We start from the raw sequence: 27,298 nt of genomic DNA, 5'->3' as shown, positions 1-27,298 counted from the left end.
GCCCTCATCCAGCAGCTAAATTCCAGGAAGCTCAAAGACCTCAGTGCTGGGGCTCTAGTTCTGAGTCTGATAAAGACAGAGAGCTCTGGGGGCCGGGGGCGGGGGGGGGGGGGGGAGGGGCTGGAGGAGACAAGGGAAGGTGATTCTCCTGCCTCGTTAGAATTTACTCTTCAATTGATGACCGATGACCCTCCTGGGAATTGTAGGGTTTCCTTCTGCATCACAACAGGCTGATTCACTTTTAAAAATAATCTCATTTCTATTCACTTTCTTACATCTCCTTTCAAAAACTATTTATATTACAAACTAAACCTTTTCTCCCTTCTCCCTCACTTTCTTAGAAATAACAACTATTTCTCTTTGCTTCCTGTAAAGACCTTTCCCCCCACCCCTTTTCTCAACAGCTTCATCTTTGTTTCTAATCAGCAGATCTACCTCATGGTATAAGTTGCCTCAAAATGCATCTCCCATGCACGCTTGTCTCTCCTCCTAGAAGCACAGAATTTCCCCGACATTGGAAACAGGAGTTAAAAACGAACGGTAAACAAACCTAGAAAATTAGAGGAAACAGAAATATATTAAGTTGCCCTTTTGAGGAGCTGAAGGGACCTTAGTTGTCCGTTAGTCAAGCCCCCTCATTTGATGCCCAGAGAGACTCAGCACTGTGCCGGCTAGTGGCAAAGCCAGGGCAAAGGCAAATGAGAGCATGCGGGTGGGGTAGGGGGTATGGTCCAAGGTTATGTTAAATTGTAGTGTAATGGTTACAATGATTCTACATTTACTAATTGGTTTTACATTGAACATTTTTAGATTTTTTAACAAAAGGAGCTAAAAGCTGCAGAATCTTAATTTATGGGACACTGGCAAGGACTCAAGACCAGAAGAATCCCTACAGGTGTTAATAAAACACAGAGTTGCTTTACATTTAATTTTACATCTCAAAGGTGTCTTGGAGCTTATTTAATCCAACTTTTTACATGTAAAGAAACTAAGTCCCCGTGTAGAAGAGATGTATTAATACTTTAAGGCCACAGAGTTAGTTAATATGATTTCTTGATTTTGTTGCACCGTAAAATTAAACAGATAGAAATCATTTTCAGAAAAGGAGCAAAGAAGTGTTGGGGGGGGGCATAAGAAACCTTCCCTGATACATCCGTTTGCCCCAAATAACCCCCAAGCCACACAGTCTCAGTAAATAGTGTTTGGCAAGCAGGTTTGTCCAATCTGTATGTCTCCATAAGAAGTTCGCTTCTTCTGATGATCACTTTGCTGAGACTGAGGCCATCTTTTCACAGGTTAGATTTCTTCTTGATTCAGGGTGGGCACCCAGACATGAGCTAGGTCTTCTCCGCATCCCCCAGAGGGTAGATGCCCTGAACCAGAAGAAGCCCAAGGGGCCACCGACACAAGTGCCTGTCCCGGTGTGGCCATGGTCCACTCTTGTTCCCATTCCTGCTGATGTGCTATGCCTGGAGCTGCGGGTGCCCAAGTGTGCTCCCCCAGGAGGGAGGGGCCGGGTCCTCAGGGCCCACCTGGCACAGTGACCAGCAGGGAACTGGCACGGGAGGTGGGAACAGGTGGTGGTTAAGAGTACAGGTTAACACCTGGGCTCCAATGCCAACTCCTCCGTCTGCATGTTCCTCTTCTGTAAAATGGGCATAGTAGCATCAACCTCACAAGGTTTCTTGAGAATTAAGTGACGCAGTTCATGTGAAATACTTAGCACAGTGCCTGGCACATAGCAAGGACTCAATAAAGTTTGGATAAAAGTGAGAAGAGGAGTGGAGTTAGCAGGTGAGGTTGCTCTCCAGAAATCATTAAACGCAGTGGCAAGGCTATAATTAGATTTTACCAAAAGACCTAGAACAGCATGAATTATTTAGTGTCTAAGAATATGGTCTTCTGATACTTGAGCTAGTTTCATATTTAAATGTTCCTATTACATAATTTTTTCAATTATGTGGGAACCATAAAGGCCAGGTAATAACACACGTACCACTATATCTCAACATTCATCATTCTAAAGAGGCAAAAGATACCTCATGAGGCAACATTTTTCTAATTTTGGAGGCAAAAAAGTCCTAGGTTTAAAGAAAAAGTAATTTTCCCCTTCATACCTTTAAAAACATTTACCTTAATTTAAATGTAATTAACATTTAAATGAGAAGTTTCACATCGCGGTTTTCACAGGATTCTCGAGACACCCTTGCAGAGAGGAGACGCAGGCCACAGAGCCCAGGACCACTGTATGGAAAACTCAGAATTGCTTGGCCAGAGGATATGATTTTATTTATCTCTTGAGGGCCTGACTTCTGGGAGATTTCAAATTCTTAACATTTTCAAACGCTTTTATTCCTTTTCTGGCAACCTTCAAACACAACTTTTGCAAATACGTTTCCATTAGTATTTCCCTTAATATTTCAGTGGATTTTTCTCTCCCTGCCCAATTTTAATACGTCTCCATTTCTACTTATTTTTAAGGCCTCTTTTTCATACTCCATCTCTCCAGGAAATCAAATCTTCCTGTAATCAGAGGAGTGGCCTAATCCCTCAGCTCAGCACCTGCGGTACCTCACCTGGTTCAGTGGCACCCTCGTCTGAAGAGTGTGGGGATAGCACCTACCTCATGGGGCTGTGGTCAAGGATAAATGAGATAACGATGGAAGAGGCACTCAGTGAATGGTAGCTTTAATCATCATTGATAATATTCTTTTCATTAGTATTTAGAGTTTGGGGTTAACACAATAGCATCATAACTCCTTCGCCTAAACTGTGTTCCCACTGGCCATCTTAATGGAACCTTCTTTCCCCACTTAGGATCTGGTGACTTTGAAGTTGCCTGGAATTCCCCCTGATGTGAATTCCACCCGAAGCCTCAGGGTCTCCCAATGGCACCCTATGGAGCTTTTAATAAAACCACCTCTGCTTCCCACCATTAGCGAGACAGGCCAGAGGCTGCTTCTCTGTGAGCTGACTCACACTAACAACTGTCCCATCGGCTCTTTCAGCCTCTATCTGCATCTTCCAACCCTCAACCTTCTCTGCACATATTCAAATTTCATGGACCCCTGCCCTTTCCTGTAGTTGGCATGCCTGAAATCTCATCTTTTCATCAGCATTTTCCAGTCTCTCCACCTGGCAGCCAGGAGCAGGGATCACTCGGAAAACTACCAAAGGCAATTAATGGCATTTTTTCCTTTGCTTAGTGTATATTTTCGAGTGTGTGCTACGTGCCAGGCACTTAGGTGCCAGGGCTATTAGGTGACTGGAAATGATTTCTCACCGCAAGGCCTCACCTGGGGAAGGAGGATAAGCCACGCCAGGGCAGCGTGACGCCAACTGGGGTGTGGGCAGGGCACCCCAGCTGGCGAACTCAGACCTCTCATTATTTTAGAGAAATTTCTAGGTTATCACCCCCCACCCCGCCCCCCATGTTCCGTTCCCTTCCCCCGAGGCTCTGTCCCTCCGCTTAGCACAGCTGAGCACAGGTACCCAGCAGCCTGGTGTAGGGAACGGCACCTCGTTTGATTAAAGCGACCCTCCAGAGAGGCTGCAACGCAGAGACCACTCCTTTCTGGCAGGACCCAGACTTCAGAGCTGAGAGATTTCGCAGCAAGTCCGAAACAACCGCCATCACGCACCCCCACCCACCCCCTGGTGCCTAGGACACACCATCCAGTTTTTCCACACGGAAAATACGCAGTCTGCCCTCTGATAGCAGTTGTTTGAAGCATGTCAGGTGGTGCGGTGCATGCAGCCACGTGGCCAGCTGTGGCCCGGCTCCAGATGTTCTCCCTCCGGCCATCACTGCCTCACTCAGTCCCGGAGAGCCACGCGTGTGCCAGCTGGTGCCCGGCTCTTGTCTGCTCTCCCTCCTGGAAACAGGAGCACGGGACCCCCTGTGTGGAGCCAGTGAGGGCGGGGCGAGCGCCCGTCGCCCCGATTCTCTCCTCGGCCCGTCAGGGAGGGCGCTGTGTGCCGCCAGCATCGCCAGAGAACAGGCTGGTTTTCTCGCGAAATTCGGTTTTCCTCTGTTAGAGGCTCATTCTTTGGGTCTGAGGAATATTCTGGGTTGTGAAAATAGTGCCCTCGCCAACGAGACAGGGAACTGCCGGAAGCCGTGGAGGGTTCCTTACGCCGCTGTTTCTCTTCTTAGTGGTCCCAGCGCTTGATACGGTGCGGGGCTCACGGGGACGCTCACCCCGGGTGGCGGGGCGTTTGGTGGGGGGAAGAGTTCTGGAAGGCGCTAGAACCGGGCCGCCTGGCTGCTGTTAGCCGTGCAGCCCTGGGCAACGTGCTTGCTCACGGCACGTCCTCGTGGTAGCATGAGGGTTTATTCAGTCCTTGACGAATATTTATTAAAGGCTCGGTGGAGCTGGCAGGCAAAAGCAAGTAAAAATAAATCAGATGATTTTAGACAAGGTGGATGAGGGCGGCGGCGGCCGTTTGGGCGTCATCAGTGTAGAGCTGGCATTTGAACCCCGGGGGGGAGGAGATTACTGGGTGAGAGAGAGAGAGAGTCCGCAGAGAAGAGAAGAGGCGCAAGCAGGCCCAGCCCGGGGTGCAGCCCCCTCTCCCGCCCCGACACCCTGGAAGTCAGGGAGGACGGAGGAGGGTACCGGGGTCCGGGAGGCGGCCCTGGGCTCTGAGCTTCCTTCTTCCACAGATGTGCGCACCCAGCCCTCAGGCTCATTTACCAGCGCGCGTACAACACTCACAAAGGAGAACATGAAGACCGTTAAATGGAAGCATTTCTCCGCAAGCCTACATTGTTAGTGGGAATTTCGTCAGCCAAGAAAAAGTTTTCAGTAAGACAAATTTCCAATGGAAACTGCTTCCAGCTCAGGGCTGCCAGGGACCCAGGTGTTCGCACCCATTCTGAGACAGCACTAGTTTCCTCCGAAGCCCCCCAGACCCCGTGCCCAAGGGTCTCATGTGCCCCATCTGTTGCTTTCATTCCTTGGCAGCTCGGGAAAGCACATTATCTCAGCTTAGCTAATAGTAAACTTTCTAAGCTAAAATTACAGCTACCACCTGCCCCCATAGAAATGATTACCAGGAGCCATGAAGACCTTGGTACTTGGCCTGGGGGGGATCCGCAGTGTTAATTCTGCCTCCCAAGCCCTGATGTCTCCTCTGCTGGTGGGCAAGTCTCACTTTAATGAAGAGGCTCAGTCCACCACCTGCTTGGCATCTGGAGATCAGCCTTCACAGCTGAAACCAGAGGTGCCAACCTAACCTGGGCTTCCCCAGCCTCCACTTGTCATTCTCACTTTCCACAGGCGTGTGTTAAGAAGAAAAGAGGTTTCTCAAAATGACAGCCTCAAAGTCTTAGGAAAATTCCACTGACTCTGATTTCTTTTTTTTTTTTTTTTAACATCTTTATTGGAGTATAATTGCTTTACAATGGTGTGTTAGTTTCTGCTTTATAACAAAGTAAATCAGTTATACATATACATATGTCCCCATATCTCTTCCCTCTTGCGTCTCCCTCCCTCCCGCCTTCCCTATGACTCTGATTTCTTCTCTATTTTTGCCTGTTTCATATAGACCTCTCCATTATACAGCCTGTGTAGATCAGTGACTTGGGGAAATGAGGTTGTTTTTTGCGCAGGGATTAACTTTTCCAGCTGTGTGGGGTTGGTAACACATGTTAGCGTGTCACTCACACGGACACACCAATAGGAGTTGCTTTCCTTTGAATGTCAGCATCTTATAGGCCATCAGGTTGTCACCAGGCTGGTGAGCTTTGAAATTTCTCTCTGGGTGTCCTCTGCTCAGACTGGCTGCTGCTTGTTGATGTCATTTGCAGACAACGGTGGATCTTACAGTTCCTCTGCCACCACTGTCTCCAGGCGTCCTCATGCCCTTTTCAAGAAATAAGCTTGCACTAGACATAAAATATGAGATGAGTGGTGTATGATAGGTGACCAGAAAGAAAGGAAACACTGCCTTGCATAACTTTATGATGTTTTGTTTACAGAGTCACACCTCACAGAGGCCTCTCTGTATGTTTTCAAAGCACATATAGACAGATAAGATGTGAAAATTGGGTAAAAGCTAAGCTTGGATAAGAGCCCAAGTGAAAAAGGGTAGCATTTTCCTCCCCGACCTGCGGCAGGCAGTCTGCTGTGAGTGGGTGTGTTAGAGCGACACTCTGGGTAGGCCTTCTGAATAGATCAGCTGAAGAGTAGAGAAGCACTTAGCTATTGCTTGCAAGGGGAAGAACAAATCACAAATGTCCTGCAGACTTTGTGTGAAATCCCCAAGGTGAGACGACACAGGTTTGGGATAACAGTATAAAAATGCCCAAAGCCAGTGCTCAGTCATTTACCAAGTGCTCAAGGCAGCCTGTGCGTTGGGAAGACAGGATCAGCCCCGAGAAAGACCTGGCCTCGATTCTAGTTCCACTGCCTCTGAGCTGTACGGCCCCTGCAGGCAGTCTCCCTTCTAAGCCTCAGTTTGCTCATCTGTAAAATAGGGGAGCAGCATCATTTTCCTCATAGGAATGTTTCAAGGCCAAATGTATTGATGTACGTGACATCTCTTGACAAACCTTAAAGCACCGCATACTGTTTTTTAAAAAATACTTTCCCAGACGGTATTTAGCCCGACAAGACCCTATACAATATCCTTGTCTTACAGGTAAGGAAGCTGAGAATTGTGGACTAAAAGATCAGGTGTATTACATTATTTGAAGATCATAGATCATTTTTAAAATGCTATCAATTCTCCTACGACTATTGAAATAGCAGAGACGTTTTTTAGAAAACAGCTGTAACTGGGATGGGAGAACAAGGGATTGTCCCTCTGTCCTGTCCCAGGCCCCTAGTGGCCTCTGTCTTGGCCACTTACCAGGAAAGATGGTCAGTCAGTACCACACACCCATGAAAGGCTGAGCCCCAGCCCAGCCCAGCCCAGCCCAGCAATTACCATCAAGAGTGTTGGTACCATCTTAAGGGAAGATTGTTCTGTGAACCAAAGAGCTTTCTTGTACAAAAGAGGGAAATCTTTACTTTTCTATTGTAATGAGAATAGAATGCACACGTTTTGTTTTTTTCAAAACAGCTAAGCTCTGTTGAAAGAATAATTATGTTCTTGAAATGTCTTAACGGTAAGCATTTCTCTGAGTGGTGAATTTGGAAGTACGTATATACAATGATACCATTTTGTTATATTATTAGAGAATTGGGGGGGAGCTCCCTCAAGTGAAAATACATTTTATTAATTGATTTCCATTTTTTTTTTCTGCCTCTCATTTCAGAACGATTTGATCACCACTGTCCCTGGGTAGGCAACTGTGTGGGGAAAAGAAACTACAGATTTTTTTATATGTTTATTTTATCTCTGTCTTTTCTGACAGTCTTTATATTTGCATTCGTTATCACCCACGTCATTCTTCGTAAGTATGCTGGCGAAATCAGATTACGTATGTAACCATTTGCCTGACTTTAGTTTTCTGATTTAATTTTGATTTAATATTTTGGTCATTCCGGGCTCTCTCTTTCTTCTCTTTCCCCTTCTCCCTAGCCCCCTCCTGGCTTCCAGCCTGCCCCCTTTTGTTTCTCACCTCCCTCCCAGCCTTGTCACCCCGCCTCTCTCCCTCCCACCCCCCATCCCCATCTTTCCCACAGCAGCTGCCAGGGGCACCCTGGATCAGACTCTTTCACTTACAAGACCTTCTCCTTGATACATGGTCCCTATTCCACCCTCATGACTTCACTTTCTCTTCTGCTAATGGATCCCCAGGAAAAATTACTCCCACGTTTTCACAAAGGATAATGTGCTGTAATGATACCCATTGAACAAGAGCTTTTTTTTTGTTTAATGTGATATCTACTTAAGCAGGAAAGGTCACCCTCCCTAAAAAAAAAAAAAATGGGGATAAAGACTGAGCTTTCTTACAGACATATCTATAAATGTTAAAGATATATATTTGATAAGATGTTTAATTACCTGCCAGAACATTGGCAAGCTACCCCTGGCATATGAAGGAAGCAACTTTATTAAAAATGAAGTGTGGCTATAAATGACTTTAATATATATTTGCCTAAGCAAATGGCATTTTTCATTACCCTTCCTGAGGTCATAACTTTGAATTTCTTCCATTTCCTGGCCCCTCACTTTCCTGTAATAGGGAGTGATGAGAAGGAAGCCACTTGGCTTTGACCTATAAATGTGAGCCTTAAACTTCCATTACAGTTCCATTAGCAACATTAAAGATCAGCATGGCCTCTGTCCACATTCCTGAAGTACACCCGCCCATTAGCAAGTACAGAGCCTCTCTGTGGAATGTTTCCAGAAGTACCTGGACACACGCCTCACTTGCTTCCCTGCAGCAGTGCTGAAACCACAGTGTGCTAAGGCTGAACTTAGACGCACACATTCTCCCCGCTGCTCTCTTGGTGGGGTTTGTACGGGGGCTGGGGGAAGCGGCTGGTATGGAAAGTTTAACATCAGTTCTTTTTAAGTATTGGTCAATTTTGGACATGAATGGCCTATCCCAAATTTTCTTAGGCATTTAAAATCCTAGTTCCCATTCTTTCTGACTGAAATCCTTTTATCTGAACGTGACACAAATTTGTAATACATGCTTGAGAACCATAACTTGGTGGGATGGGTAGAAGAGGATTAACGTTCATTAGAGACCCCTTCCACACCTCCTGGGAAGGATGCCGCAGCACTCTGCCGAGGCACCTGTTCTATTTTCAGAGTCTCAAAATGGCAAAAGTGTAACTAGGGTCCTATGTATGTGTTAATAGACAGTAGAAGCAGTTGCTTACACAACTAGAGAAGACAGAAGTACTGATATTCCAGCATATTTATGACACTGAAAAATAGTCTTTAACATCTTATATCTTAAATATATATGTATATTTAACATTACATCTTATATCATCTTTAGCAACTTCAAAATGCCTATCTACCTATCTGTCTATCTATCTACAGTCACATTCATTTATGGCCTTGCCCCTACATTCTGGATATCAAGCAGTTTTCACTTGCTCAGCCTCGCACATAAACTCTGGGAACACAAACACACGCAGAGGCACACACAGCGACGCCTGCCACCACAGTGGCATTTTTCATCTCCTCTAAAGTTTTACTCCCCGTAGTTTCGGCAAAATGGAGCTTGCTGTAGTTTATGCTGATGTACTGGTAATCCAGTCTTCCACAAAAAAAGCATTCTGAACTTATCTGCCTGCAAGTTACCCAACTGTTTTGGACAGAAGCAAATAAAAGTTTTCCTCTCCCCTGCTTCGGCATCCTCACTACAACCCCCACTGAACAAGCCCGCCTGACCCCCCATTTGCTCTCAGGAAGGGCAAGAGGTTTTACGAGGCTCTGTGATCCCCCTAAGATTCTGGAAGCCTTGGCAAAGGCAGAGAGCTGTTTGAAAGCAGCTGGGGGACTGTTCCCTGAGTCCTCCCTGCCAGGAAGTGGGCTCTGAGAGGGGACACAGGACAGCGAGGGGTGGCCGGGGAGGAAGCCCGCGGTCACAGAGATTGCTGGCAAGGTGACATCTGGAAGCAGAGTCGGGGAAAGCGATGCAATTTGGGTTCAGTAGGGAAAGAGAAATCATTTCTTTTCGTCCCTCCTTTTGCCTCAAGATTGTGTTTGCTCTAAGATCTGTCCACGTGCTGGCTTCACCCTCCTGGCCTAGCAGGGATGGAAGAGAACACCTTTCCTCGTTAGCTCTCCCACCGGTTGGCATCCTAGCAAACGGCACATCCTCGTGCTTCCGCGGTGGCCCGTGGGCACAGAGGGGATGGGAGCTCGAGGAAGAACTGGAGCCGTCCCAACCTTAGCCTCCCAGTAGCCAGCCTGGCCTCCAGTTACACAGAGGAGTCTGGGGCCCTGCCTCTCTCTCCCACATTGCAGCCTCGCCAGCAGACAAGGCCACGGAGGTGCGCTAGAACCGGTCCCATGGCATCTGTCCTCCCTGCTTATCTCACAGCCGCCCCAGGGCCAGAGTTTGTCCCCAAAACCCATGGACCCAGCCTCGCCACCCCAAGGTGGGACCACCAAGAGCTCCTCCGTGAGGGCTTTCCTTTTTAAAAAGCATTTAACGCCAATACATAAAATAAAAATCGCTTCTTGTCAGATGCATCTTTACTCAGGCCCCTGAAGACATGTTTTCTTGTGCAGACAGTTCATATTAATATGTCTCAAACCCAGAAGGAATCAGTAATAAACTTCAGCTTTGTGAGTTTGTTTACTCTGGGATGCAGAGAAAGACATCTTTTATACGTAGCCTAGTTTACAGGATGCCCAGGGTCAAAAGTTAACAAACTTTGGGAAAACAGTCTTTCATAAAAGAAGAGAAAAAAATAGCATACAGTATTCTGTTTTCCCATTAAAATGAGGAAAACAAAGGAGTAATCAGAACTATAATTTATGGGAAAGTATGCAGACATCCATCTGCTTTTATTGAAAAAATATCCTGCAGATGTTGGGTCTGCTTATGAATCTGCCATTTTCTTGTTGAATAGCTTCAGTGGAATCTCAGTCTCTGATCAGTGCACTGGGTTCTACAGAACTACAAAATGTAATTATTTAATTGCTCTTTAGACACCTATTATTTTTATGTAGATGAGAGAGCTTTCAGCCTGAAGGCTGTTTTCTGGAGGTGATGTTTGAATACTAAATTCTGCTTTCATTCCCACAGGTTCACAGCAAGCAGGATTCCTAAATGCTCTTAAGGACAGTCCTGCAAGATATCCTTTCTGGCTGTTGTTTTTTACAATGCTAACGTGTTAAGTATTGGACCGGCCTTCTACTCAATAACCTCTTCACCTTGTGCCTTGGCTTTCCTTCTCATAAATCGTGTTCCCTTTCCTTCTGTAAAGTATCCAAAGAACTCCCTAATACTCACTTGTGTGAGTAACAGCCACTGAATGCTTGAACCTCTAAGTGACTCATTTAGCCTTGTTTAAATTGAAGTGCTCTTTCACTAGAAAACTAAGTGTGAATTCTTGCCCACCCCCAGAAACCCACACTGATTTGCGTTACATCATGTTGGTCTGGGGAGAAGTCAGGCTGAGTTCCAACTGACTTCATTTTGATCAGCAGCTGGTCCCTACAGAATATTTACAGATGCCCCTGTGTGGGTCCCGTCTTGGTGCAGTCACCACATGGGGATCCTCAGACCCTCTGTGTGGGTTCTCTCTGGGGGCACAGTTCGGTGTTCCCCTGGGCGGTATGGTTAACCCCGTATTTATTTGTAGGAACAGAACACCTTTGCATAGCCCTGAATGGATTGAAGATGGTCAGTCTCAAGTCATTTGGATTCATCACATCCTCCCAAACAGTATATATGGGCATGTAGCATAGTATTTTGAAGTTCTTGAAAGAAAAATTTCACCCATTAAGTGCTTGAATGGGCTCCCACTGTCTCTCCTGTCCCCCTAGGTTTGACACTAATTGGTGTAGAGTCGGCCAGCTGGACCCATTGACCTGGCTCCACCTGGGACCCACCTCTCTTTCTTCACATAACCAGTTAGACTGGACTTGAACTCCTTGTCACTCCCAGGAGTAATCCTCATCTTGTGGTAGAGAATTCTTAAAGAATGAAGAACTCTGCTAAGATATACATATCATGTGCATCATTTAGCTGTTAAAATAAACCAGCCCATGTCCCTGGAAGCTGGTGTGTGTGTGATGAGTACATGTGGCCCCATATATGTATACACACACACACACACACACACACACACACACACACACACGCGGTATAAAGTGCCTCCTTTTTGGTGCCTCTGTGTTCATGGGCAGCACAGAATTTTGGCGGCTACTACAGATTCTGTAGTCAGCTGCTAATCTCTTAAAAAGGGGACAGGGACAGATGAAGATGTACAAAGGCTCTTGGAGAGTACACTTCACAGGTATGTCCTGTCTTCTGTTAATGATCTGAGAAGCTAGAGTTAGCTAGAAGTTGGCCAGAAGGACAGGTTGTGCTGGGAATGAAATTCTCAGCATTGGTGGCTGCTAAAAGCAGGTCCCATGGGAAATGCCATCCTTCGTTTCCCTCCCCAACCCTGCCAGGGATAACCATCCTCCACCATCATCCCTTCTCTGTGTCCTTCGGTTTTCAAGGCATGTTGCTTTGGCATAGCTTACAGCCAAGCCTTGTCTTTTCTTCCCTGAAGAAGAGGCTCGTCTAAGTCTTGCAGGAAATCAGTTCCATCATGAAAACATGCTGGTCTTGTTAAGTTTTATGAATGCAGCTCAGAACCGGCACTGAGGTCTGGGCTGCCAGCTGGAATGCTTTCTGAAGCCTCAAGAGTGTGGCAGGCTTAGCCACCTCCCCTCCCGTCCCGGGCACCTGTGCCTTTCCTGAGACCTTGGGCCCGTGCTGGACGACCGTGTGGCAATATACGCGATGGGCAGCTCTGCCAGAACGTCCTTCTAGAGCACACGTCTGCTTGTTCTCCTGGTCTGGCTGTGCTCATAGTCTGTGTAATCAAGAGCATTGCGTTCTCCAGTAAGGGGAGCAGACAAACGTTGCTGAGAGAAGGAGTGACAGTGTGTCTGAGTGATGTGCAAACTGTGCTGTTCGTGTGGAAAGGGGACGAAGGAGAGAAATGCTCTTACTTGTTTCCGAGCAAATTTTAACTTATTTTCCCTTGAAATATCATTCTCAAGTAGAGGTAAAGAGTTTCTCCTATGGCGCGGTTCTTGAAAGCTCATACGAATCTCAGCCACTGCCTTTCCAAACAGTGCTGCCATACCCAGGGCTGAGCCTCTCAACCAACAGCCAGGCATTTTTCCCTTTTACAGGTGTTATCCAGGCATGTCCTCCACATTCAGAAGCTTGGCAGCTGCAGCTGTGGCAACACAACCTGCTCTGAGTGCGTGTCAGGCCCCTTACAGCCTCCAGACACAGCTGCGGGGCACCCTGGCACATCCGGGCCAGGGCCTTTCCCAGCACTGCTCTGGCACGTGCCGGCTCTATTAGCTTCCTGTTGCTGTTGTAACAAATAGCTACAAAAAAAGAGGCTTAAAGCAACATAAATTTATTATCACCCGGTTCTGTAGGTCAGAAGCCCAGTAGGCTCGGCTGATTTCTTCTCTGGGTCCCAGGCTGAAACCAAGGTGTCGCCAGCCTGGATTCTTATCTGAAGTCTCAGGGGAGAATCCTCTTCCGGCTCATTCAGGTAGTTGACTGAACTCATGGGGTGTAGGACCGAGGGCCCCTTTCCTTGCTCTGTTCCCTGACTCCTCCCTTCCTCTTCAAGGCCAGTAACAGGGGATCAAATCCCTCTCACGCTCTGAGTCTCTCCTGCCTCTTCCGCTCACCTCTCTGACCTCAGCCAGAAAGGCTTTCTGCTTTTAAACAGTGGCCGCATCCAGATCATTCAGGAAAATCTCCCCATCTCAAGGCCAATGACCTTCAATCTAAAGACTCCCCTTTGCCATGTGGATAATGTATTCACAGCTGCTAGGGATTAGGGCATCTTTGGGGAGGCCATTGTCCTGTCAACCCCACAGGCCTTCAGGTAGGATGTACCCAGGAATCAGGCACTCAAGTGCAGGTGGGTTTGAGAGGATCTCTCTCTGAGCCCATCCAGGAAGCTCACTAGAAGTCACCAGGTCACTTCTTGAGTTGACTGTGAATTCCCTCCCTTCCCTTTCTGCCCTTTCTGTTAATCTAGGAGAGAGGGGGTGGGAGACAAAAATGGATGGGCTTTAAAATATATATATATAATATATATATACACACACACATAAGTATACATACACATATATGTATATGTGTGTATGTGTATATATACATACATATATGCACATACATGTGTATATATATGTGTATACATACACATATAGAAGAATACATACACACACATATATCTCCTGCCCTGAGTTCAGGTTGAAAATGCTAACAGAATGCCCCATGAGGTCCTTGTCGAATTAGCCAACCCTTCACAATTTAGTAGATAAAGTTATTATGTAACTTTCCTCCTGCTGACTTGGTCCCCACTTGGTTTTGTGGCACCTCCTGATCCACTGTCAGGCTGGGCTCCTGCCTGGAAAAAGGTGACCTAAAGCTGAAGCCAAAATATCCCGGGGAGCTGCCCAGCCAACATAGAGACCCTCTGATAAAACCACTCCATTCCTCTCTCGGAATAAAGCAGAACCAAGAGCAAGGCTCGGGAGAATGTGAAGAAAAGCTGCCAGTAGGGAGGGAGGAGCAGGGAGGCAACGTGAGCGGTCTGGGCAACGCTCCCAACCCGGATCTTCTTTATTTTCTTTGGAAGCAGTGGAGAATTTCAGGAATGGCAGACCCACCCATACGAAAGCAAAGTGCTGCGTTTTTTAATTACAAAGCACAGAAACATTTTGTGTGTGCCTGTAACACCTCTCCCCAGTCAATGGTGTGAAGACCTAAGACAGTCTGTTCTGGCCACGTGTTTTCTGTTTAAATTCATGCTTTGGGGAAGATGCCCTCTTATTGAGTGAGTCTATTAAGAAGTGCTGAGTTCTGATGCTTTATCATAAATTCATATTCCAGAAGAAAATGTATGCTTTAGGTTCTACTGGGTTGTGACGTATTTTTGAAAAAATGAGTTCTGGTTATAAGGGATAACATATGTGTGATAAGTAAGGTTGGGTCCCATCAGGATGCCTGTTCAGTATTTCTGGCTCCTGCTTTTCCTCTGGACACCTGTGTGGCTTTGGAGGTGCCATGGAGATGGCCGGGTGGAAGCTTCTAAGGGGCAGCTTTTAGCTCCCGAGAAAGGTGCGCTAACCCCGGGGGCTGCTCAGGAATGGCATGGCCTGGGGAGGACAGGTCACAGGGACAGTGGCACTCCAAAAGAGGACGCATCCTGCTGGTCAGGGTGGTAGGAGATTCTAGCATCAGATAAATATTAAACTCAGTAGCTCTAAGCTCCCTTCCGCTGCTGAGGCCCTAAGAGTTTGGGAGTCTCTTTTGAGGTGGTCGATTTATGATGGATGAGACTGATCTGTGATGTTTCACACTCACAGAAGCCGTCCTCTGATGATGGCAGCGCCGCCCACGGCTCGTCCGCTCCGGACCTGCAGTCTGTGCAAGAATCTGCAAAGTACCAAGTTCTTAAAACAAGAGGAGGTTTTCTGGCTGAATTGCCCGAGCCCAGGAAAGTCCAGAGCAGCCTTTGCAAGTGACCCCTGCGGAGTGTTCTCGGGCAAGAAAATATATTTAAAATGCTTCAGTGGCCTCCAATCTGATCTCGTGACAATAATACAAAAATATTTTGATGACAAATGGGGGCACAGGCAAAGGTTTCTCACCGTGGATTTAATCTACAAAATATCCAACTCAAAAAGTTGTCGTTGGTGAAATAGGAGAGATTAGAAACAAAAATGGCTAATTAGCCAGGACTCCTTATCAGAAATACTGCCATGAATGATGGGAACATTGATAAACTAAAAGCTCTTCATCAGGCCCACATGCAACCAGCAGGACTTTATAGCAGAAAGGCATCAACCAGCTCATTCAGGAAGTGAGCCAGGTGTCCAGGGGATGGTGTCTAGTTCCAGCGTGGAAGAGTTTGAGAAGGATGGGTGTTAGCTCTTCTCTAAATGTTTGATACAATTCGCCTGTGACCAGCCATCTGGTCCTGGACTTCTGTTTGTTGGAAGATTTTTAATCGCAGTTTTAATTTCATTACTTGTGATTGGTCTGTTCATATTTTCTATGTCTTCCTGGTTCAGTCTTAGAAGGTTGTACCTTTCTAAGAATTTGTCCATTTCTTCCAGGTTGTCCATTTTATTGGCATAGAGTTGCTTGTAGTAGTCTCCTATGATCTTTTGTATTTCTGCGGTGTCAGTTGTTACTTCTTTTTCATTTCTAATTTTATTGATCTGAGTCCTCTCCCTTTTTTTCTTGATGAGTCTGGCTAAAGGGTTATCAATTTTGTTTATCTTCTCAAAGAACCAGCTTTTAGTTTCATTGATCTTTGCCATTGTTTTCTTCGTTTCTATTTCATTTATTTCTGCTCTGATCTTTATGATGTCTTCCCTTCTACTAACTTTCCGGGAGGAGGTGGGAAGGAGACACAGGTGAGAAGGAGCGGGAGGGGGCAGGGAGGAAACGTCGTAAGTGGCTGTGGGTAGAACGCCTGGCTCTGGCTCGCTTGCGGGCACTGAGCAGGCCCTTCCTAGGCTGTGGTGGGGAAGGGGAAGGACGTTCGGCCACCAGGGTCACCCTTGGCAAGAGCACGTCCAGCCTCAGAGCCCCTGGACCATCCTCCGTCCTCTTCTTCCTGCTCCCTCTCCACCTCCCGTTTCCTGTACTGGCTTCCCGTGACTGTGGCCATTTCTTCCCTTTCATCTCTGCATCAGAGAAGCACGGGCAGCGGGGTGCGGGCTTCTGGGGTTCAGTGAGAAGTGGGGTGGCTGCCTGGGCTTTCAAGGGCCCCCCTGGCCTTCCCCGGGGAAAGAGACAAAAGGAGAATCTTCTCCAAAAAGGATGGCACTGGGTCTTCAATCCACCCAGCCAGGCAGGTCCAACGAAGGAGGTCCACTCAGCATCTGCCTCCTTCAAAATCATTATACTGAATGCCCACCACCTGGGCCCAAAACGTGCCAGGGTTACAAAGTCTAGAACGATCCGTCAGCCTTGAGCTTCAAAGCACATCAACCAGAGGCCAGAGGAGCGATGAAGCACAGGGTGACTCATTCTTCTCAACGAGCATCTGTGGATGCCAAGATCTGAGCTCTGACTCTGGTTACTTACAAGCAGAATAAGTCTTAAGTGACATAAAGATGTCATAGCGTGCACTGGAGGTAGGAGCGGGGTCCAAAAGGAGGCTGCATCTCCTGCAGGGAAGTCAGGAGGCTTCCACAGGCGGCAGGTGGCATTTGCACAGGGTCTGGAAAGGTGGAGTTCTAACAGGGACACGGAGGGGAGAGGCCTGGGGTGTGTAGGGTGTGTAGGGGAGAGGCCTGGGGTGTGTAGGGTGTGTAGGGGAGAGGCCTGGCGGGTGTAGGGTGTGTAGGGGAGAGGCCTGGCGGGTGTAGGGTGTGTAGGGGAGAGGCCTGGCGGGTGTAGGGTGTGTAGGGGAGAGGCCTGGGGTGTGTAGAGTGTGTAGGGGAGAGGCCTGGGGTGTGTGGGGTGTGTAGGGTGTGTAGGGGAGAGGCCTGGGGTGTGTAGGGTGTGTAGGGGAGAGGCCTGGGGTGTGTAGGGTGTGTAGGGGAGAGCCCTGGGGTGTGTAGGGTGTGTAGGGGAGAGGCCTGGGGTGTGTAGGGTGTGTAGGGGAGAGGCCTGGCGGGTGTAGGGTGTGTAGGGGAGAGGCCTGGGGTGTGTAGGGTGTGTAGGGGAGAGGCCTGGGGTGTGTGGGGTGTGTAGGGTGTGTAGGGGAGAGGCCTGGGGTGTGTAGGGTGTGTAGGGGAGAGGCCTGGCGGGTGTAGGGTGTGTAGGGGAGAGGCCTGGGGTGTGTAGGGTGTGTAGGGGAGAGGCCTGGGGTGTGTGGGGTGTGTAGGGTGTGTAGGGGAGAGGCCTGGGGTGTGTAGGGTGTGTAGGGGAGAGGCCTGGCGGGTGTAGGGTGTGTAGGGGAGAGGCCTGGGGTGTGTAGGGTGTGTAGGGGAGAGGCCTGGGGTGTGTAGGGTGTGTAGGGGAGAGGCCTGGCGGGTGTAGGGTGTGTAGGGGAGAGGCCTGGCGGGTGTAGGGTGTGTAGGGGAGAGGCCTGGGGTGTGTAGGGTGTGTAGGGGAGAGGCCTGGGGTGTGTAGGGTGTGTAGGGGAGAGGCCTGGGGTGTGTAGGGTGTGTAGGGGAGAGGCCTGGCGGGTGTAGGGTGTGTAGGGGAGAGGCCTGGGGTGTGTAGGGTGTGTAGGGGAGAGGCCTGGGGTGTGTAGGGTGTGTAGGGGAGAGGCCTGGCGGGTGTGTAGGGTGTGTAGGGGAGAGGTCTGGGGTGTGTAGGGTGTGTAGGGGAGAGACCTGGGGTGTGTAGGGTGTGTAGGGGAGAGGCCTGGGGTGTGTAGGGTGTGTAGGGGAGAGGCCTGGGGTGTGTGGGGTGTGTAGGGTGTGTAGGGGAGAGGCCTGGGGTGTGTAGGGTGTGTAGGGGAGAGGCCTGGCGGGTGTAGGGTGTGTAGGGGAGAGGCCTGGGGTGTGTAGGGTGTGTAGGGGAGAGGCCTGGGGTGTGTAGGGTGTGTAGGGGAGAGGCCTGGCGGGTGTAGGGTGTGTAGGGGAGAGGCCTGGGGTGTGTAGGGTGTGTAGGGGAGAGGCCTGGCGGGTGTAGGGTGTGTAGGGGAGAGGCCTGGGGTGTTTAGGGTGTGTAGGGGAGAGGCCTGGGGTGTGTAGGGTGTGTAGGGGAGAGGCCTGGCGGGTGTAGGGTGTGTAGGGGAGAGGCCTGGCGGGTGTAGGGTGTGTAGGGGAGAGGCCTGGGGTGTGTAGGGTGTGTAGGGGAGAGGCCTGGGGTGTGTAGGGTGTGTAGGGGAGAGGCCTGGGGTGTGTAGGGTGTGTAGGGGAGAGGCCTGGGGTGTGTAGGTTGTGTAGGGGAGAGGCCTGGGGTGTGTAGGGTGTGTAGGGGAGAGGCCTGGGGTGTGTAGGGTGTGTAGGGGAGAGGCCTGGGGTGTGTAGGGTGTGTAGGGGAGAGGCCTGGGGTGTGTAGGGTGTGTAGGGGAGAGGCCTGGGGTGTGTAGGGTGTGTAGGGGAGAGGCCTGGGGTGTGTAGAGTGTGTATGGGAGAGGCCTGGGGTGTGTGGGGTGTGTAGGGTGTGTAGGGGAGAGGCCTGGGGTGTGTAGGGTGTGTAGGGGAGAGGCCTGGGGTGTGTAGGTTGTGTAGGGGAGAGGCCTGGGGTGTGTAGGGTGTGTAGGGGAGAGGCCTGGTGGGTGTAGGGTGTGTAGGGGAGAGGCCTGGGGTGTGTAGGGTGTGTAGGGGAGAGGCCTGGGGTGTGTAGGGTGTGTAGGGGAGAGGCCTGGCGGGTGTAGGGTGTGTAGGGGAGAGGCCTGGGGTGTGTAGGGTGTGTAGGGGAGAGGCCTGGGGTGTGTAGAGTGTGTAGGGGAGAGGCCTGGGGTGTGTGGGGTGTGTAGGGTGTGTAGGGGAGAGGCCTGGGGTGTGTAGGGTGTGTAGGGGAGAGGCCTGGCGGGTGTAGGGTGTGTAGGGGAGAGGCCTGGGGTGTGTAGGGTGTGTAGGGGAGAGGCCTGGGGTGTGTAGGGTGTGTAGGGGAGAGGCCTGGCGGGTGTGTAGGGTGTGTAGGGGAGAGGTCTGGGGTGTGTAGGGTGTGTAGGGGAGAGGCCTGGGGTGTGTAGGGTGTGTAGGGGAGAGGCCTGGGGTGTGTAGGGTGTGTAGGGGAGAGGCCTGGGGTGTGTAGGGTGTGTAGGGGAGAGGCCTGGCGGGTGTGTAGGGTGTGTAGGGGAGAGACCTGGGGTGTGTAGGGTGTGTAGGGGAGAGGCCTGGGGTGTGTAGAGTGTGTAGGGGAGAGGCCTGGGGTGTGTGGGGTGTGTAGGGTGTGTAGGGGAGAGGCCTGGGGTGTGTAGGGTGTGTAGGGGAGAGGCCTGGGGTGTGTAGGGTGTGTAGGGGAGAGGCCTGGGGTGTGTAGGTTGTGTAGGGGAGAGCAGGCCGTCTGGAGGGCTGGAGCCAGGCTTGTGTTCACTCTTTCACTCGGCAAGGTTCGCAGGGTGGGCGCCGGGAGCCCTGATGGTGTCAGCACCCGGATACTCTTACAGACACACACAGACACACACACACACACACACGGTGGGGATGGGGGACGGTGCTGTGATGGCTGAGCCCTGACTGGGGGTGGGGGTCACGACCGATCGCTCCCGGGAAGCAGGTCCCAACAGCACTGAATACCAGTGAAGGAGCGAGCAAGCTTCTTCCCCTGGACACCGGGGGACCGGCCGTGATTTTTGGCAGGCGAACGACATAATCAAGCTGCTTTTTGTTCTTGTTCTGTTTTAAGCATACTCACCTTGAAGCAAGGGACACAACGGAGTGAGGTAGTGAGGAGATGTTTGCAAAGGAAAGACCCTGAAATTGAAATCGGTGACAAAGGGACAGATCCGCTGGGAGCTCTGCAGTCAGATAGGACCTGGGAGGAGAGGGGGAGGAAGGGGGTCTGAGCCCTAGGTGACCCGGGGAAACGGGCACAGCAGAAAAGGGAGACAGCTAGCATTGGTCTGGGGAGAAATAAGCTTGTTCTGAGCTACATTTACAAACAGAATCTAGGAGGTCGCACACGGAACCTCCACGTCAGCCTGGACTGTCTTTAGGGTCGTCTGTGGTTATTGCGTGAGATACGGAAGCAGGAAAAAACCGGGAGCCTGAAGTGAAATGTTCCAGCCTCTTAGGAAATGTCACTGGTCACACAGAGTCAGGGAAGCCACATGGCCGGGCCCGCCTCGCAGACTTCTGGGGTTCAGGGAGCTGAAGCCCCTCAGGAACAGGGCCAGCAGGAGGAGGGGACGTCTGCCCACTAACCTCACTTCATTGTAGCAGCATTAGCGTCCATTTCAAAGGGTTACACTCATTTCTAATTATGACATTTTTCGGCTCTCCCAAAACGAGAAGGACGATTGGTACATCAAACGGTAACTGATTCTACACGGTGGAGGCTTTGGACAGAAAGCCGTTTTCCCCCCCCAGTTTGCGCTTATTTCAAGGCACCGTCTGACAGGCACCCACAGCCTAATGGACATCGTTCTGTTTTAGTGGAATTTGGTAGAAGGCTTGGAGTCGGCCTGGGTGCTGTCAGAAAGGGGGCACTGGGGGCCGATGGAATATTCACGGAGGCAGGACAGGCCTTCACTAGCCCTGCTCTCAGGGCCTGTCCGTCCTGGTGTCTGGTGATCCTCAGGGGGGCCCCCGGGAAACAGGTAGGGGAAGTGCCTGAGGTCTCACAGCAGGACCTCACTGAGAGGTTAAGTGACCCCGATTTATGCTCAGTGACTCAGTGACGTTTCCAGAACTAGAGCCCAGCCCCTCCGCCCAGGGAATCGAGAGTCTTCCCCGCTGCCCCTGGCCAGGTGGATTGCGGGAGTTCTGTGAAGAATAAGCATAGATTAGATCTCAGAAGATCACAAAGTGGGAGAGGAGGTTTTTCATTTTTAAAATCACCCAAGTGATACAAGAGCATATTCTCACGGTAACAAACCTCAAGTAGTCAGAAATGTCAGGGTAAAAAGGAAGCATTGCTCTTGACTCGTCATCATTCTTTAGGAGTTCTTGTCGGGTTTTGTGGGTCTTTGCAGATGATCCTCTCAGAGTTTAAATACATATATGTGTGCATTCATGCACACACAAAAATGTACAGTTGGGGGGACTGCTTTACCTAAAGGGATCATACATACTCTTTGGATTGCTCTACAGTTTGATTTTTAGATATTTCCTGAAGACGTTTCCATGTCAACACATAGAGGTACGTCATCCTCTTTTCAACTGTTTTATAGAATTCCAGAGTATAGATGAACCATAGTGTATTCTTCTATTGATGGATATTTAGACTTCTTTTATTACTGCTCGAAAAATGAGGTAATGGACTTTCTTGTATGTATCTCTCTGTGTACAAGTGTAAGTATTTCTCTAGGATTGACAACTAGATGTGGAGTCATTGAGATAAAAGCTAAGTGTAGTTTAAATATAGATTAATGTACCAAATTGTCCCCTAAAGATATTATACCAATTCATGCTCCATTTCTCCCCACCTTCACCCACACTGTAGTTGTCAGTGCTGTGATTTTTGCCGATTTGATGGGGAGAAAAAAATCGGTTTTAATTTCCATTTTCTGGATAATCTTCAGCTTGCACGTATTTTCATGATTGTTCGCCTTTTTTTCTCACCTCAATGTGCCAGTTCAAACTCTTTGTCCATTTTTCAATTGGGTTGTTTCTTCTTTTCCTATTAACATGTTCTTTATATAGTCTTAATAATAATCTTATAACTACCTTTTTCCAATATTTTTCTCCCAACCTATCACTTACCTTTTAACTTTACCTTTTTATACAAAAAAGTGTAATTTATTAACAAATTCAATCTGTAAATCTCATCCTACATGACTCCTAGGTTTTGTGCCATACATCCTCATCCCAAAATGATGCAAATATTTCCTTTATTTTCTTCTAATACCTTTCTATGTTGTTTCTTAAGTTTGGCACAGTAATTGATCTGTAATAGAATTTTGTGTGTGGGTTGTGAGCTAAAGTTCTAACTTCATTTTTCCCGAATGTTTAGTGAAGTGTCCCAATACCACTTACTACTCTATTCTATCAGTTCTCAAACTTTTTGGTCTCAGAACTCTTTTACAGTCTTAAAAATTATTGAGGACCCCAGAGAGCCTCTGTTCATGTAGATTATATCTATTTCTATATACCGTGTTTAAAATTAAAACCGAGAAATGTTTAAAACACAAGAATGCATAACAGTGAATGAGGACATCATCTTGCATCACACAGCCTCCAGAAGAAGCCACCACGTGGTAGGATGAGAGTGAAGCTGGGAAATAATGTTTTTGTGGTGATAGGAAAATAGTTTTGACCTGGAGGATACCCTGAAAGGATCTTGGGGACCCTAAGTTTCCACAGGCCACACTTTGAGAACCACCGGTCTATTCCTTCACCACTAATTTGAAATGCCCTCTTTACCCCACATGCCCACGGCCTGTTTAGACTGTTCTCACCTTGTTTTGTTTACTAGAAAAGTCTTCTGCTCCCGCCTCCCTGATGTTGTTTTTCAAAATTCCTTACCTATTCTTATACATTTCCTCTTCCTGATGAATTTTAGTGTCCTTTTGTCAAATTCCATTTTAAAAATTCCAGTTGGAATTTTGATTGGAGTTCTAGTGACTTCATAGATTAATTTGGGACAACTACATACCTCTATCGCCCGGTACATAAGCATTTAGGAGAAAGGATTTGAGAGACTGAAGGATGATGGTCCCATGATCCAGTCTGAAAGGTCCCAGTAACTTGATTTTCAAAGTGTCTGTCGTGTAAATCATCGGGAAGTCAGCAGCCTCCACCCCAGACACAGTGCTGGGCCCTCAAGTGACAGGGGCACAAGCTGTAGTTTCTTATCTCCGTCTAAGGATTATAGGGTCATCTAATTGATGAGGAAAATATGCTGACAAGTTCCTGAACCTAAATATCTAAAAGCATTAAATGCTGATTTAGACCCTCAATCTAGAGGACAAAGGGTCTGTCACTGAGATCTGCCCTTCCATCAAAGCTCTTCCTGTAAGCGAGCATTGCCTATCTTACTGTAATTTTTAGGGGGAAAAAAAAAGAAAGAAAGAAAGAGATGATTACCAACAACATCTGTTTCTTATATTTTCAACATCAGAACCCCAGACAGAGGCCTAAAGCAGAATAAGATGCAGGAGGACCCAGGGGTGCGTGGCTGGTGCCCACAGAGAAAGGCCCCTCAGCACCATGCGGCACCCTGGCCACATACGCCCAAGGGCTCAGAGCAGAAAGCACCCAAGGCAGAGCCTTGGACTTTGGCATTCCCTGGCCATTCTGGAATCCGGGGATTTTGGTCAATGAGGAAACCCACATGAAATACAGACTTTTTAAAATAAACTGTTATCTGTATTTGGCACTTGGCAAAAAAGCCTGTCGCCAGCCTGATTGCTGGAATGTGGGGAGATGGGTGATGACATACTAACAGAGACAAGTTCTTCACCCAGGGGTGGCTCTAAGGCCGTGGGACTGATGAACAAGGTTGGATGTCACGGGCAGTCTCAACCTTGCTGTTGTGAGCTTTGAGGCTCCAAAGTTGGGACCTGTCCTGTGACACTCCGTAGCTTGGGGCCTTGGGAAGGGTTCTTTCTCTCCTAGAAGTCTGCAGACCAAGTTCCAGTTCTATTCTGCCACGAAGTGCCGTGTGAGTTTTTATAAGTGGCTTGACTACTCTGGGCCTTAGCCCTTCATTTTACATAAAATTTTACCTATTTGTAAAGTGAAGGGATTAGAATAAATCAGGACATTTTAACTTGGGGTCCATGTGTATCCATGAAGAGGCATCAGGGGCGTTTGTAAGCCTCCTGAAATTATAAGGAAAAAAATGTGTTTATGTGCACTTTTTCTGAGAAAAGCGTAGGAACCCAATAAGGTTAAAAACCTTTGGTTCCATACCTCTCACCTTTTACGAGTCTCCAAATACTGAGGGTCCCTCACCATTCTGCCCAATACTATTTCCATGTCTCTGCAAGGTCGACTCCCCTTGCTTACCTTCCCACACGCAAGCAGACCCCTGTTCCCTGAGGGTGGGGAGCTTACCTTACCCCACCGTCTTCTGTCCAGAGTGCCGGGCCGGGTGCCTAGAAAGGCCCAGAGTAGGCACTTGTGGGATTGCGTGGAAACCCAAGGGAGGGGCGCCTGCCCGCCGGCATTTTTCAGTCTTTTTCAATTCCATAGTCATCTAGCAAGTACCTCAGTGTGCAGCATTTTGAGCTAGCGGCTGCAGGGAATCTAAAGCCATACTCTTTGGCCACAGAGGGGGCTCCCTTTCTTTTTGGGGGGCTGGGGAGGAGACAGATGGAGGCTGGCAGTGGTAATGGCTGTGATTTGGCACCCATCTCTGATGCAATAAACATCCAGCTGCTTATTAAATTGGCTCCTACTGGAGTTGGCCTGTTTCCACTCATGTCTCTTTTAAAAAAAAAAAAAATCAGTAAGTGGGCTTTGGTACATTAAAAAGAAATTTATGTTTCTTAATCTTACTATGGCATAGATATTTTCAACATCGAGCTATCGGGTCAGTGAGAAGATGTGTTGTTCAGATATTCGTACCTCTGTCTGAGAGTGAATTTGAGGAGGATGGACTCCTTAAGGTGCCATAGGTTCAAGAAACCCTGACGAGGAGGGTCCTGATCTCCCCCAGCAGAGGTTGGGGGTCAGCCTAGAGCCACGTGTCCCTTAGCAAGAATTCAGAAAGGAATTGGCCCATGGCTTTTCTGTCCTACTGGCAGAGTCAGACTTCCAATCTTCAAATCCCTGCTCTGCTATTTCCTAAACAAATTACTTAACTGCATCCTGCCTCGGTTTCCCTGTCGGTTAAGTGGGAATCACACTTCTCACTGGGTTGCTCTGAGGATTAAGTGAGTTAATCCACATGAAGCCCTTGTTTTGTTTTGTTTGAATTTTTGAACTTTATTTTTTTATACAGCAGGTTCTTACTAGTTATCCATTTTATACATGTTAGTGTATATATGTCAGTCCCAATCTCCCAATTCATCACACGTGAAGCCTTTGGAACAGGACCTGACACACAGCCAGTGATGCCAGCCATTGTTACGAATGATGATGATTATTACTTCAGACGTCCTGTGGGCGAAGTGGCAGCTGTAAGGGGAGAGGCGGAGGGGGCTACATCTTGCATCCTACCTTGAATTCGTCATTTGGACACAGCTGTGAGCTAACAGTGAAACTGCATTCTGCTATTTATAAAATGCTTCCAAGCACATGAGATATTAATATAGAACACTGCGTATTTGGGGGGTTGCTATAAACATTTAAAACTCCACATCCACTGGTAACAACGCCTCCTTTTGGAGGTAATTTTGTAAGTGGCATCACAAAAGGAACAGCAGCCGCCAAAGGAACAGGAGCCGCAAAGGGAGACGTAGCCACGTTAGATGCTATGACCTCCTCCACGTTCACATGCTAGCTTTTACATGGTTCACACGTGTGGATGTTACATATTTTTGTTTGTTTGTTTGTTTTTAAATTTATTTATTTATTTATTTTGGCTGTGTTGGGTCTTCGTTTCTGTGCGAGGGCTTTCTCTAGTTGCGGCGAGCGGGGGCCACTCTTCATCGCGGTGCGCGGGCCTCTCACTGTCGCGGCCTCTCTTGTTGCGGAGCACAGGCTCCGGACACGCAGGCTCAGTAGTTGTGATGCATGGGCTTAGTTGCTCCGCGGCATGTGGGATCTTCCCAGACCAGGGCTCGAGCCCATGTCCCGTGCATTGGCAGGCAGATTCTCAACCACTGCGCCACCAGAGAAGCCCGTTACATATGTTTTGACATGACCATCATTCTGCCTGGATTGTAAACTGTTGTTTACATCTGAGTATTTCCGAGACTGAAGTTGGGCTCTTCGTGTATTATTCAGTAAATAAATCTTTTGGTTTGTTCTTCATTCTCTCTTTTCTACCCTTGTTTCCATTCCATTTGTCACCTCCTCTTTGGCCTTTCTGCCTCTTGTCTTTTCCTTCCAGCCTGTGCAAAGTCACTGCCAGTGTCATCCCCCTTTAAACAACGCAGTTCTCCTGACCCAGGCTTCCCCCTGCTTCCTCATCATTTTCCCTGGGCTCCACTTCACCTCTGCTTTCAAGCCAGTGCGGGCAGGGCTCCCACGTGGCTGCTTCCCCCGTCTGTGTCCTCTTGGGTGGGGAGATGAGGCTGGGAGGAGGGGCGTCTGTGAGCCCCGACCTGTCAGGAGGCGGTTGGGAATGAGATCATCTTTGCTACCTGGGCCACCATCCCTGTGTCCCCATGTGCAGCGAGGCCTCTGCCATAACCATTTGTCCCCCGGGGTAACCCTGGCAGAAAAGAAGGGCTGGTGGCAGCCCTGGGCAGGGGTCTGCTTCTCTGCATCTCCCCCCCACCCCTCCGTACTTATCCCCTTTTCCAGAATCCGCCTTAGTTTTCCTTTTCTTGGCAGGTGCAGCCCCTCCTCCAGCCCGTTCACCTCTTTCCTCCGTGAGAGCTGGGCAGCACTCCCACCCCGAGGAGCCCCCTGTGTTGGATCCGCAAGACCCCGCTGCCCTGCGCCGTCTTCACCTTGGCCAGCCGGGCATCCTACTCTTGAGATCTCCTTTCAGTTTCTGGGCGGGGCTTTTCTGAGGCCTTGCAGTTTCTAGAAATTTAAACCTTAGAAAGAAAAATAAAGCATTTTTCCACTTTTCCAAGAGCAGACCCAGTGGTGTATCCTGACGTTGAAAGTCAGTTAACAAGCAGGAAGCCCATTCATTCCCCCTGTTTTGTATGCAGCCCCACACGCCGGACAGTGGCATTTGTTAATCATGATGTGGCAGATGATGGCGCTGCCCTGGATGATACATTCATTTCTCTGCTCTGAAGATAAATGATATCCAGTCCTGAAAAAAAAAAAAATCAATGGTGATGTATTACAGCATGATCTATGGCTTCCATCCTTGGAAGCATTAGGAAAGCATGAGTATTTACTTTCTCTGGCCTGTAATTTATCAATGGAGGATACATGATGTATATTTAAACTCCCAGACCTATGATGAATTTTTTTTTCCTGAGAAACATCTTTATCTTGTAAATAGAATTTTATAAATATTTGTGGGACAGGAATATTCTCTAGTCTTTTCCAATTGCCACACTCTTGGCTGATTTATCTCGTC

General features: G+C 48.5%; 1 protein-coding gene across 4 annotated transcripts in view; it reads left to right on the top strand.

Annotated features, from left to right (window-relative positions):
• The window catches only part of ZDHHC14 (zinc finger DHHC-type palmitoyltransferase 14), a 273,468-nt gene that overhangs the window by 223,254 nt on the left and 22,916 nt on the right, over positions 1–27,298 (top strand). For all 4 annotated transcript variants that reach the window (XM_059940929.1, XM_059940927.1, XM_059940928.1 and 1 more), the window contains exons 4-5: positions 7,265–7,402; positions 10,670–10,718. In XM_059940929.1, the coding sequence (XP_059796912.1) occupies positions 7,265–7,402; positions 10,670–10,718 (187 nt within the window). The remainder of the gene's footprint in view (positions 1–7,264; positions 7,403–10,669; positions 10,719–27,298) is intronic.

The sequence above is a fragment of the Balaenoptera ricei genome, chromosome 12, assembly GCF_028023285.1.
Source record: "Balaenoptera ricei isolate mBalRic1 chromosome 12, mBalRic1.hap2, whole genome shotgun sequence".
NCBI classification, from domain to species: Eukaryota; Metazoa; Chordata; class Mammalia; order Artiodactyla; family Balaenopteridae; genus Balaenoptera; species Balaenoptera ricei.
The sequence above is the reverse complement of the archived record's forward strand: the minus strand, read 5'-3'. Positions and strand labels throughout refer to the sequence as shown.